Source organism: Pteronotus mesoamericanus, unplaced genomic scaffold (assembly GCF_021234165.1).
Source record: "Pteronotus mesoamericanus isolate MK-2021 breed Mesoamerican mustached bat unplaced genomic scaffold, CSHL_Meso_final contig_90, whole genome shotgun sequence".
Classification (NCBI taxonomy): Eukaryota; Metazoa; Chordata; class Mammalia; order Chiroptera; family Mormoopidae; genus Pteronotus; species Pteronotus mesoamericanus.
Window position 1 is genome coordinate 672,164 of NW_026555277.1, and position 12,658 is coordinate 684,821.

Sequence of the window (12,658 nt, forward strand, 5' to 3'; positions counted from 1 at the left end):
CATGGGCTATGTGAACCCAGGGACATTTTCTCAGTGTGGATGTTTTGGAAAGGACCGAATTTCAAGAACCTCTTGGCATGGACCACATGTCTCTGTGGACGTTTTGGATGGAACCGAATGTCCTCCAAGGGTTTTAAGTTACTCACAGTTGAAATACTGTGACATAAAAATATGAATGAAGCTTCCTTTTATGAACATTAAAATAATGAAAATTACCCAATTTAAAATTCTTTCAAAAATAGAATAATTATGAAGTTGGCATAATTACAAAGGTTGAACGAGTTGTAAGTGCTATTTGTGCTACATCCAGGACAGTGCAAGTCAAGCTAGTTAACAGAATTACCGTCCTTTGTCAAGTGCTCCTTGACGTACGCAAGGTCTTCAAGAATTCACCCCTCAAACAGAACACTCCATTAGCTACCAAAATGTATAATGTACATATCTTTGGAGGAGGAATTCCACGTCTAGATATCTCCAGAAATCTCTGTTACTGACATTTTCACCTAAGCGTATGAAGATGTACAGAGGTGAGCAAAGTAGGTTAAATTACCAGCCGTCATTACTTAAGAGATAAATCATAAGTAAGGATACAAAATAATAACCAGGAGAAGATAAATAGTACAAATAAATAATACAATAATTAATAAGTAATAATACAAAAATAAACTCTGTTTTGCCTACTCACAACTGTAAACCTACTTTTGTTCACCCCTGCATATGACCCAGAATGAGTGTAAAGGGTTTTGAAAATGCCCAATTAGATGAGGAGTCTATGTGTGTAAAACAGAATACCAGACCGTCTTGTAAAAGAACACGGTATTTCTTTATGTATATTAACCGAAGAATGTTCACAATATATTAAGTGCAAAAACAAATTCAAGATTTAAAGATTCTATTTTTTTAGACAAAACACACACAATCCAAAACAGAAAGAAGTCAAATGCAAATGAAATTATGTATAGTAATTAGCCCTGGAGACTAGAGGAAGAGAGAAGTAATTTTTACTTTTTAAAATTTAAAAACTGTAATAGTTAAAATTTACTTCATATTTATGTGCTAGGCAAATTATAAGCACTTCATTCGATTAGTTCTCATAAGGAGGATCCTATGAGATACATGTTATCATTATTTCCATTATCAACAGTTGAGGAAACTGAGGTCCAGAGAGATTAAAGAGTTTCTCCAAGGTCAGAAAGCTAATGGGTTCTGAAGCCAGGGTCTTAACAGAGGTAGTTTGTATTAAGCAATGCTCTAAATTGTCATGAAAACAATTTTCTATACTTTGTAGTATATGAATGACTTTTAAAATAATAAACACTTGTTTATTATTTTAACATTTTAAAATATTAATATTTTAATATTAATATTAAACTTTTAAAATATTAAAAATATGTTAAAATAAAAAACACTTGTTTATTATTTTAAAAATGCAAATATAAAGGAAAAATTCAGCAATGCTTTGGATTTTGTGATTTCAGCTGCTGTAACATACATCACTGTGCTAGGCAGAAGAATGCTACCCCCTTCCCCCACTGAAAGACATCCTTTGTCCTAATCTCCAGAACCTGTGACTATGTGACTTTACATGGCAAAGGGATTTTGCAGCTGTGATTAAAGAATTTGCGACAGGAAGATCATCCTGAATTAGCTGGTTGGGCCCCATGCACTCACAGGGGTCCCAAGAAGGAAACGGGGAGGCAGGAGGGTCAGAGTCAGAGAAGGAGGTGTAACCACTGAAGCCGCATCAGCACTGGCTCCGCCACTGCTGGCTTGGTCATTGAAGGAAGAGGCCAGGAGCCAAGGAATGCGGGAAGCCTCTAGGACCTGGAAAAGGCAAGGAAATACATTCTCCCCTGGAGCCTCCAGAGGAAATGCTGTTCTACTGACACTCTGATTTTAGCCCAATGAAATGTCTAAATTCCAAAAACGTAAAATAACAAATTTGTATTATATAAGCTACAAAATTTGCAGTAATCTACTAGAGTAGCAGTAGGAATCAGTACAATCATTAATTACTAATTTAATAAAGATATACTCTGCTTATAAAAGTTCAGGAAATTGTCTGCATGAAAAGTCTGGATTTTGTTATGGGCTGAATTGTGCCTTCCCCCCTTCCCAAATTCACGTGTCAAAGTCCTAAACCCCAGTACCTTTGGTGACTGTATTGAGAGGCAGATCCTTTAGAGAGATAACTGTTAAATTAGATTATATAGGTGGTTTGGTTTTGTTTTTTTAAAGATTATATTTATTTATTTTGAGAGAGGAAAAGAAAGGGAGAGAGGGAAAGAAACTTTAATGACTGAGATATCTGTTGACTCTCTGAGGCCCCCAGCTGGGGACGTGGCCCACACCCAGGCGTGTGCCCTGACTGGGAATCGAACTGATCACCTTTCAGTTCGCAGGCCAGCACTCAATCCACTGAGCCACACCAGCCAGGGCATAGATGGATTTTAATTCCATCTGATCGGTATTCTTTTTTTTTTTTTCAAGGTTTTATTTATTTATTTTTAGGGACAGGGAAGGGAGGGAGAAAGAGAGAGAGAGCAACATCAGTGTGAGCGGGAAACATCAAGTCACTTGCCTCTTGCACATGTTCCCACTGGGGACCAAACCCGCAACCCAGGCATGTGCCCTGACTGGGAATGAAAAGAAACTGAACAGGCGACCTTTCGCTTTGCAGGACCACACTCAACCTGAGCCACACCAGCCAGGGCCTGACAGGTATTCTTGTAAGGGATGGAAAACTGGATACACAGACACCCCAGACAGGCAGGGATGCTGAGGGAAGTCCACGTGAGGACACAGCAAGAAGACAGCCATTCGTGCACCAAGGAGAGAGGCCTTGGAAGAAACCTACCCTGCCAGCACTTTGATCTTGACCTTCTAGCCTCCAGAACTGTAAGAAAATAAATTTCTGTTAAGTCACACAGTCTGTGGTATTGTGTTACGGCAGCCCTAGCAGACTATTACAGAATGATATGATTTATTCCTTTAGTGCAACTTATAACTCTCCAGAGTATACAAAATATTAGTAAGTACTAAAACTTACTCCTTGTGCTCTTACATGATTTAGTCATGAAAATATAGTTCGAGCACAGCAATTTTATTTACATTACTTTAAACAAAATATCTATCAGAAATAATGTATCTTTTTTCATTTAGTTTAACAAACATATACTAACTGCCTACCGTGTACCTGATCTTGGAAATAGAACAATTGCTGTGACCAGAGTGGCCAAGTTGGCTGGGCATTGTCCTGCAAAGCAAAAGGTCACCAGTTTGATTCCCAGTCAGGGCACATGCCTGGGTTGCAAGTTCAATCCCCAGTCAGGGCATGTACGAGAGGCAATCAATGAATGTTTCACTCCCTCTTTTTCTCCCTCCTTTACCCTCTCTCTATAAATAAATTTGAAAAATATATTTTAAAAAAGGAAATGGAACAATTAATAAGACCTGGCCCCTAAGCTTGAAAAACCACTTTAAAATTATCAGTCTGGTAGTGTGATTTTAATCGTGGTATAAGATTTTCTCACCCTAGAATAAACTAATAATCAGACACCTAAACTGTGTTAGGGCCGAACTTATAATTAAGAAGGATCTGTTTCAGAGTTTACCTTGGTACTACTCTCAGAGTTCTCTCTAACACTTCATTCAACAAATTACTGCACTATGTACCAGGTGTTGTTCTGGGTAGGAGCTGAAGACACATCAATAACCAAGCAAAGCCCCACCATAATGGAGCTTACATTGCAGTGATGGAGCAGACAGTATACAAACAGACAAGTAACTCAGGGTACATCCTGTAGTGACAAGTGTTATGGGAGATATGGTATTCCAGGGCAAGGAGGAGGTGGTGGTTTTCTGTACAGTAGTCAGGGGAATACTCTAATAAGGCATTTTCAGTGGAGATCTGAATGAAGAGCAAATAAATCATGGGGATATCCTGGGAAATATATTCTTAACAAAGGGAACAGCAAGTGCAAAGGGCTGAGGTAGGAACACACTTCGTTTATACAAGAAACACCAGGGAGGCGACTGTGCCTGAAGTGGAGTAAGCAAGAGGGGAGAGGGGCTGAAGGTCACTGCAAGCCCTGGATTTTTACCCTACGTGCACGAGGAAGTCATTCGAGGATTTGAAGTAGAGAAGTAATGTGCCCTAATAGGCTGATTCCGGCCCTGGCTGGTGTGGGTCAGTGGATTGAGCCTTGGCCTGTGACCCGAAGGGTCGCCAGTTTGATTCCCAGTCAGACACATGCCCAGGTTGTAGGCCAGGTCCCCAGTTGGGGATGTGCAGGAGGCAGCGGATGGATAATAGACGTTTCTCTCACACATTGATGTTTCTCTCCCTCTCTCTCTCCCTCCCTCCTCCTCTCTCTAAAAATAAATAAAATTTTAAAAAAAGAGAGAGAGATAGAGAAAGGCTAATTCTGGCTGCTGTGCTGAGAACAAACTATTGCGGGGCAGGGTGGAAAAGTGAGAGCAGGTGGAAGGCTAGTTCAGTTACCTGGGAGAGGGGTGGTCCTTGGTTGGACCAGAGCAGAGACGGTAAAAGCATTGGTGCCTTAGTCATCTATACATTTATTATCTCACAGGTTCTGAAGTTTAGGAATCTAGAAGTGGCTTAACTGGATGGTTCTGCCTCAGGGCTCTGCCTCTCATGAAGTTACAGTCAAGAAGTCATGGGTCTGCATAATCTGAGGCCTTGACTAAGGCTGAGAGGTCCTCCTCCAGGAAAGCTCAGGCACCTGGCTGTTAGATGGAGGCCTCAGTTTAATAGGGGACTCGAGAACTGGAAAATTTTAGTTTAAGTTATAGCTAGTAAGTTTAGTAATCAACGCACGTAAAAGGTATTTTTCCAGGAACTGAAGGTATGACCCACCTTTACTCCACCATAAACAGTTCCACCTTTGTGCCTCAGGAGGACTGTGAGCCAGTAGGACAGTGCCTGAGCCATTGTACTCCAGAGTGAGACACCCACCACCCCGGGCACAGATAAAGACCACCCCAGGGCACAGATAAAGATCACTCCAGGGCACAGATAAAGACCACCACCAGGGCACAGATAAAGACCACCACCAGGGCACAGATAAAGACCACCGCCAGGGCACAGATGAAAGAATGCTGAGGCTTTTATCTGATTAACTTTTTCCCAGAATTCCAAACCCCTTACCTACACTTTTCTTCTCCTTAAAAAAAGGGTTATTTTAAAATGGAATTTAAAGACAACTGTACTTGAAAAACAATAAAAAATAAATTAAAATAAAGAAGAAATTTGGACACATATATACACAGAGAGTAAGACTATGGCCATCTGTAAGCTAAGGAAAGAGGACTCAGAATAAACCAACCCTACTCACACATCAGTCTTGATTTTTAGCCTCCGGAACTGTAAGAAAATTAATTCCTTTTGTTTAAACCAATAAATTAATACATAATAAAATGGAATTTAAGAAGGTGTGTTAGAGTACATAACCTGAGGTCTTCTCAGGTCACCTGCCATCTGAATAAAGAGCCTATAAAGATTCAATCCCTGTCTCTGCTTATTGGGTCTGGTCGGTGCCAGGCTGCATGAACGCCGGCTTTTGCAGGTTCAAGTTCTCCCCCGCAGGGGCCTCTCCACAGGGCTGCATCAGACATGGTAGCTGTTTCCCCCCAGTGCAAGTGATGAAAGATGGGGAGAGAGGGGAAAAAGAAAAGATCCATGTTGCAGTGCCATTTATAACTTAATCGTGAAAGTGACATACCATCACTTCCGCTGAATTCTGCTGGTTGCACAGCTGGACTAGATGCAGTGTGGGAGGGGGTCACACAAAAGCGTGACTATTGGTTGGTGGGCGTCTGTGGGTGTCATCTTGGAGGCCGTCTACTACAGTTTGGGTTCTAGTTAGGTCAATGGATTGCATCAAGCAAGTAAGAAAAAGAAGGGAACCAAAGATAACTGTAGAATTTGGGGGGAAGTAGATGGGTAGAGGATGATCAGGAGCTATTTTGGAACATGTGATACTTGAGAGCCTATTCAATATTTTAAGTGCAGATGTCAAGGGGGCAACTAGATAAATACCTGAGTGTGGAGTTTCGGGGAGAGGGACAGGCTGGAAATAAGGGGCTTGTCTGTTTATGGGTGGTATTTAAAGCCTGAGCCTTGATCCAACCTCCAAGCCAGCAGAGGCAGACAAGAGAAGTGACCCAAGAGCTGAGCCCTGCGCTCCAGTACTTAGACTTGGAGAGATGAGGAGGACCAGCAAGGAGACCAAACTGGGACCAGGGAGGCGGGAGCAGAATCAAGAGTGAGGTGCCCTGGAAGTTGGGGAGAAGAAGCCACCTCAAGCTAAGTGCTGCTCAAAGACCAAGGAAGCAAGAGTAAGCCGCTTCTGGTCCTTGGCCACCAAGGGTGACCCAGATTTTTAAAGAAGTGTCACCAATGAGTAGGATTTAAGCAGGAAAACTACTTTGGATGAGAAACACTTTGGTGGTGGGGAGGCGATCTTGGGACTATGACAAAGAGGGGATGGGAAACTATGAACCCAGTCAAACATCGTTTCTTAACAACAGCGCATGGTGATTAAGAGCTGGTTTCATACCATGCTGGGTGGAAGCAGCCCAGATTCAAACCCTGGCCGCCGGCCCCTGAGCCCCGCTCTGTGCCAGTGTCCTCCTCCTTCTGCTGCAGAGGCCTCTCTGGGGGATTCCCTAAGCGCCAAGCGGGAGGAGGGGACCAACAGCAGCGTGGTCTGAGTTTTCCCTCTGCTGGCCTGCTGGTCGTAGGAGGCCTCAAAAGTGGGACTCGGAGCTTCTGAACCTGCCGGGCCGGGCCCACTTAATTTGGTATCTCAGTGCTGCTCCTGGCCAACGGCCACCAGGCGGTCCCGAGATGTGCCGCTCTCCTAACTGCAGTTTTAAAAGCCCGATGGGCTGCGCTTCTTGTCTGAATCCCTCTGCTCCTCTCTCTGGGAGGGAGGGCTCAGCGGGAGCCAGGCTGCAGACCACCCTCAGACTCCCACCTCATTGCCTATTCTTCCAGGACCAGGAAACCCACAAGTGGTCATTCTGAAGCTGATGTCGCCCCACCTCCATCCCCAAGACCTTATCTCAGGGCGGGGGTGTCGGAGGTCCCTGGGGCAAGCAAGAGGCAGGTAAAGATTTGACCTCTGAGCTTCTGAGCAGAAGACAGACGCCTCCATCTGTGTGGCCCGAAGCCCCATTTCCAGGGTTTTGTGAAAGTCAATCAGAAAATCACATGGTCTGTCCATGAATATTCAGCACTCCTAAACTTTAGTTCTGGGTTAGGTACTACAGGGTTTAGAAAATAAAACGGATCCTAACGAAAATGAAAAGTGTTCTCTAGAAGTTTATTTTATAACCACAGATCTCTGCAGAAACCTGCCTATTCAGTTATTAAATAAGGAAGGAAGGCCTGGACTGATTTTTATTCAATGAAATGTGGACAGTCTTTCCCCAGTGCGGTTCTTCTTAAGCCAATAATGAATTTTATAAATACTTGCCATAGAACAGTTAACTAAATAATGTTTACGGTATCAGGAGTTGAAAGCCATTCATCCAGGCGTTTAACTATTTAAGGAGACAAAACAAAAGCAAACCTGCTCTCTCTCTAAAAAAACAACTGTTACATACGATAAAGTTTCTAAGGGTGCTGATCATCAAAGCTCCACCCAGAGTGGATTAACATACTTGATTTTCACCTCTCACTGCTCAGTCCTGGCAATTAGCTGTGGGGCCCGCGACAGGCACGATCTTTCCAAATCTCACTTGTGAAATGGGGATAATGCTAAGAGTAAAATGAGAATATGTACAGGAAAGTGACTTCCAGCTTTAAAATTTTATTATGAAGGAATAATTATTAGAGTTCAATTAAAGAAATTTCTTTTAGAGACACATACTGAGGTAGATTAGGATGAAATGATGTAACAATGGAAATTTGCTTCCAAATAATACAGCAGGAACAGTGGGTTTATGTACACTTTGAGTATTGTGGAAGCTGGGTCACAGGTACATGAGAGGTTTTTTAAAAACTATTTCTGTACTTTTTGATGTTTGAAATTTTCACATTGAGAAGCAAGAAAGCATAGGGGATACTAGAGGGCAATTTCTATTATTAAGTCCAAGTTGATGAGCACAACTTCTCAAATAAACCTTGATAGCAAAAGAAATGGTAGTGATTTTAAATGAATGCCAAAATACATAAGAGTTGAAGGATTTGATCATTTGATTATGTTTTTTAAAACCTTTATTTTTAACTAGAGGAAATCCATTTTAATTAAATATTGTAGCAAAAATATATATTTACATAATTTAAGATTATGCATGGAATCTACATGTTTACCCGGAATCTTAAACACGTTAGGATCACCCCCAAATTTAAGGATATGTTAACAATTTTCTATTTTTTAAGAACCCACTGTTCTACTATACCTACTGTGTCATATAAAGTACATAATGACATATCAATATTTCAAATGATGATAGCTTTGATCCTTTTTTGACAAAAATCTACCACTAATTAACGGAACATGACAGCAGTAAGTACATAACATGCTCTCTTCCTTACCTTGAAGATGTGAATTCTCTAGGAAGTCTTCGTGAGATTCTTTTGTTTCTCCAGGTTTTGATGATCGATACTCACTTCTCAGAGAAATCTTCCACCATCTAAAGATGACCTGTGATTAAATAGAAGGTGATATGCATTAAAAGCGATTCCAAATGAACAGCTGTGATTAGGTTTGGGGTTTTGAACAATCACTGTGGTGGGCACATAGGCTGTGTGTCCAAACTTGCAACCTGGCATCACAGCAGATTAGAAGTGAGGTCTGTGCATCAGTGAACATTTCCCTTAGTGATTAGGGTCACAAAAGCAAAGAGTTGGAAGGAATCTTAAAAATTTATCAAGTCAGCACTGGCTGGTGTCGCTCAGTTGGTTGGAGCATCATCCTGAACACTGAAAGTTTGCGGGTTCAATTCCCAGTCAAGGTGCATACCTATGTTGTGGGTTCGATCCCCAGTAGGGACACATACAGGAGGCAACCAATCAGTTTCTCTCTCACATTGATGTTTTTCTTTCCTCTCTCTCTCTCTCTCTCTCTCTCTCTCTCTCTCTCTCATTTCCCCTCTCTAAAGACATCAATGAGTATGTCCTCAAATGAGAATTATTTTTTTAAAATTTAAAAATCTATCAAGTCAATTGATGTCAGAAACCACCCAGAGCCAAATGACTGTTTCTTGAAAATCTCTGAGAACATAGATTCTCTAACCTGGGGAGCCAATTCCAAAGTCCTTGCTCCACTCTCCACCTCCTTTCCCATCTACAGGACAGACAAGGTGAGAGAATACTTTTCTTCTAAAGAGGGACAATGACATGGACAGGGCCGGGGGAAGCACCACTATGCATTGTTTGACGCCCGACAGTGTCATTGCACGCGACACTTCTTGATGATGGAACTGCTGACAGTCCGTTTGAATTCTACAAGCATTTTGGTTTTTCTGAAGCAAACTTTGTTTCCATGGTTATGGACTACGCTGAAGTCCCATGTTGATTTCATGGCTGCCAACTGCCGGGCCTAATGGCAAGCCCCTTAAAAGCTTTTCCAACTTACTTCACATTTTCCGACCTGTAATGGAACTGGGTAGTTACTTGAGATAACAAAACTCCCACCAGCTTCAGCAACAAACCCAACTGTTTCTGCCCTAGGGCAGCCAGGGGATGTGACTCAGGAGGCGAACAGTGCAGAGAAGCCGCTGGGCTTCCGGCTCTGGGGCGGGCCCTCACTGGTTTAAGCAGGTAAGGGAAAATGAGGTTCACGCCAAACTGTTAGGCAGGTAAAGACCTGCTGTGGGGCCTCCCCCATCTTGATGTCTCTCCTCTTCTCATAAAGACACCAGTCGCCTGGATTAGGGCTCCACGTTTATGACTTCATTTAACCTTGATTACCTATTCAAAGGCCCTGTACCCAAATACAGTTGCATCGGAGGGTAGGGCTTCAACCTAGGAATTTCGGGGGGATGACATTCGGTTCATAACAGAGGGGTATCAAGTATTACAGTAGAAAGAACATGAATTTTGCTGTGAAAAAGACCTAGCTAATTTATTTAATCTCTCTGCACTTTGATTCCCTTTCTATTAAATATCATTAAAGTTAATATTATAAATAATATTTCCTTTCTATTGAATGATAATACCAGACAAACTGAATTTAATGGTGTTCTTTATACCACATAATCTAGAACTTTTAGAACTAATTGGGAAGTCAAATAATTTAGTCCTTCCACAACGCATACAGGTGAGGAAAAAGTTTCAGAAGTGAAGTCAGAAGCAATAGGTTTCCTTCCCACACCCTGACCTCCAGGAGCTGTGTTACAATGAAGGCGAGGCTCGGATTGAATTCTGCCCCAGGAAAGACATTTATCACCAGGCAGGCACCACTGGAGTCCAAACCCTGTTTCTGGAAGCTCAGTGGAGTCGCCCCACGCTGTCTTCTTTGGCACTCTCAGGGAACCCTTCCAGGAAAATTTTCCCTGGGCCAAGTGCACCTGTGATATAATGACATAATTAGCCAGGTCAAGCAACTAAATCCTTGATTAAGTGGATTCAGGAACAAATGGAGTTCTAGGCAGGGCGCTGCCCCAGGAACATTGTGTTACCAAACTTATGTTGTTCAAACAAAGGCAGAGTGACACTTGTACAATCTTACTTGTCAGCTTCGTATCTTGCACATCATTCACTGCATCAATGAAAAATTATTTCTGACATTCCCTATACTAACTCATTAACCCTCTGGTACTGATTCAGAGGCAGTATTTGAAGAGCTTGCCATAGGGGCCTCTGGAGGAGGATCCTCAAGGCCCAGAATGAAGCTAACTTGCCCACAGAGATAAGCATCCTGCTGGCTCCTCTGAGGTATTTAAATTGCGGATAAGCCAGCACTTGCCTACAGAAATATGACTGGCTACAACCAGAACCCGAGCCTGCTCACTCCTAACTCGTAAACACAGAGTCTGTTCTGAGGCACAAAGCTTTCTTTGCACACAACCTTCATACTACAGCTCTGCAGAGCAGTACAGAGATCTCATATGCAGAATTATAACGGGGCACAGCCAGGGCCCCCCCAAAGGGTATTTGTAACAGGATCCAGAGATTGGGGTGTCCAAGAAAAATATATTCTCCCCACCCCAGGGCGGGCCGCCATGGGGGATGGGAGCCTTGAGCAGGGCCATTGAGAGTCATTTTGCATGTCAATAACAGGATGGCTTCATTCCTCATTTGCAAAAAGGGTTATTTTTGCCTATCACGAAAGCTAATCAGGAAGGTTAAAGAAGACTTAGTACAGAATGTAAATGAGAGAGGGAAAGAGGAGAGACAGGGACCTGCAAGAGAGATAAAGAGACACAGACTGTGGGGAACAGTGTGAACACCACGCGGGAAGAAAGAGGGGAGAAAGGACTCTTGCTAGCGGGCCATGAGAAGGTGGCACATGGTTATGGATTAAGAGCTGGAGATCGCAGCGATGCAGCAGATGGTGCTGAGACCCGCGAGAGGCCTGCCTAGCCGAGCCTCGGACTTCTGTTCTTTTTCTTCTGAAGGATGGTGAAGGATGGTACCCCTGACTGGCCTGACTGGCCTAACCGGGCAAAGGAGGGGAAGGCAGGGCTGTGTGTGTGTGCGCTGGGGATTGTTTTAAACGGATTTTGAGGTTTAAGAGCGACATTTAGCCATTAATCAAACCTGTATAACTTTTGAATAAATAGTTCCTTTCCTTTTCACCAAAATCTGCCATTGAGAGCCATAATTCCAAGGGCAGCGGGCAAAGGACCTACAACCGAGGGACCCTGGGGAAGGGGGGTGTCGTTTCAGTAATAGCATCTTGGGCATCTCCTCACCATGGGTCCATTTGTTTGGTAACAGAATTGCAATGTAGCCTTGCTAAGACTTGATTATGTTCCACGTGCTATACTTCCTCAAACAGAAAAAGATACGAGACAGGTGTTTTCTACCACTTATTACTTCAGGTTGGTGAAGATTTTTTTGAAGTGACAGTACTCAATATTGGTGAGGAGAAGGAAAATAAGGTCCCTTAATGACCGTTGAAGGAAATGTGAATTAGTTTGGCAAGTTTGACCCAAGCCTTCTACGTGTAAGAGTCCATCCTAAGGAATTTATCAAAGATGTGTTCACGTTTTTTATGTAAGAATGTTTGTCATAGGTTAATTAGGATGATGAGTCAGAACTAATCTAAGAGTCCACTAGTTGGAACTAGTTAAATAATTATAGCACATTTAGATGCCGAAATACTCTGCACCCAACAAAATTTGTAAAAAAAAAAAAAATAGTAACATAGAATAACAATCATTTGCTTAAAAAGGCAAAAGCATACACATGGCTAATCCAAATACAGAAAGGAAATGGTCATATGTGCAGGGGAAGGGGCATCAGCGTGGCAGGCAATGCAACTGCCTCACAGGATCTGCAGCTTGAAGGAAGCTGAGCTCAGCTGTATCCCTCAGGTATTTGTGAGCGCATGCTGTTATGCATAAATAATAAATAAGCTTTTTTATAATAAAGTCATATACATATAAAGTTATCTATTGCTATTTCGGAAACTTTAAAATCTATAAATACAGTATTAAACATCTTGTTCTGATTGACTGT

At 42.4% G+C, this 12,658-nt stretch overlaps 1 protein-coding gene across 1 annotated transcript in view; it reads right to left on the minus strand.

The window, feature by feature from the left end:
* FBXO36 (F-box protein 36) overlaps positions 1 to 12,658 on the minus strand; it is a 64,095-nt gene that overhangs the window by 11,630 nt on the left and 39,807 nt on the right. Inside the window, exon 2 of the mRNA XM_054585575.1 lies at positions 8,567 to 8,675. Within this exon, the coding sequence (XP_054441550.1) occupies positions 8,567 to 8,675 (109 nt within the window). The remainder of the gene's footprint in view (positions 1 to 8,566; positions 8,676 to 12,658) is intronic.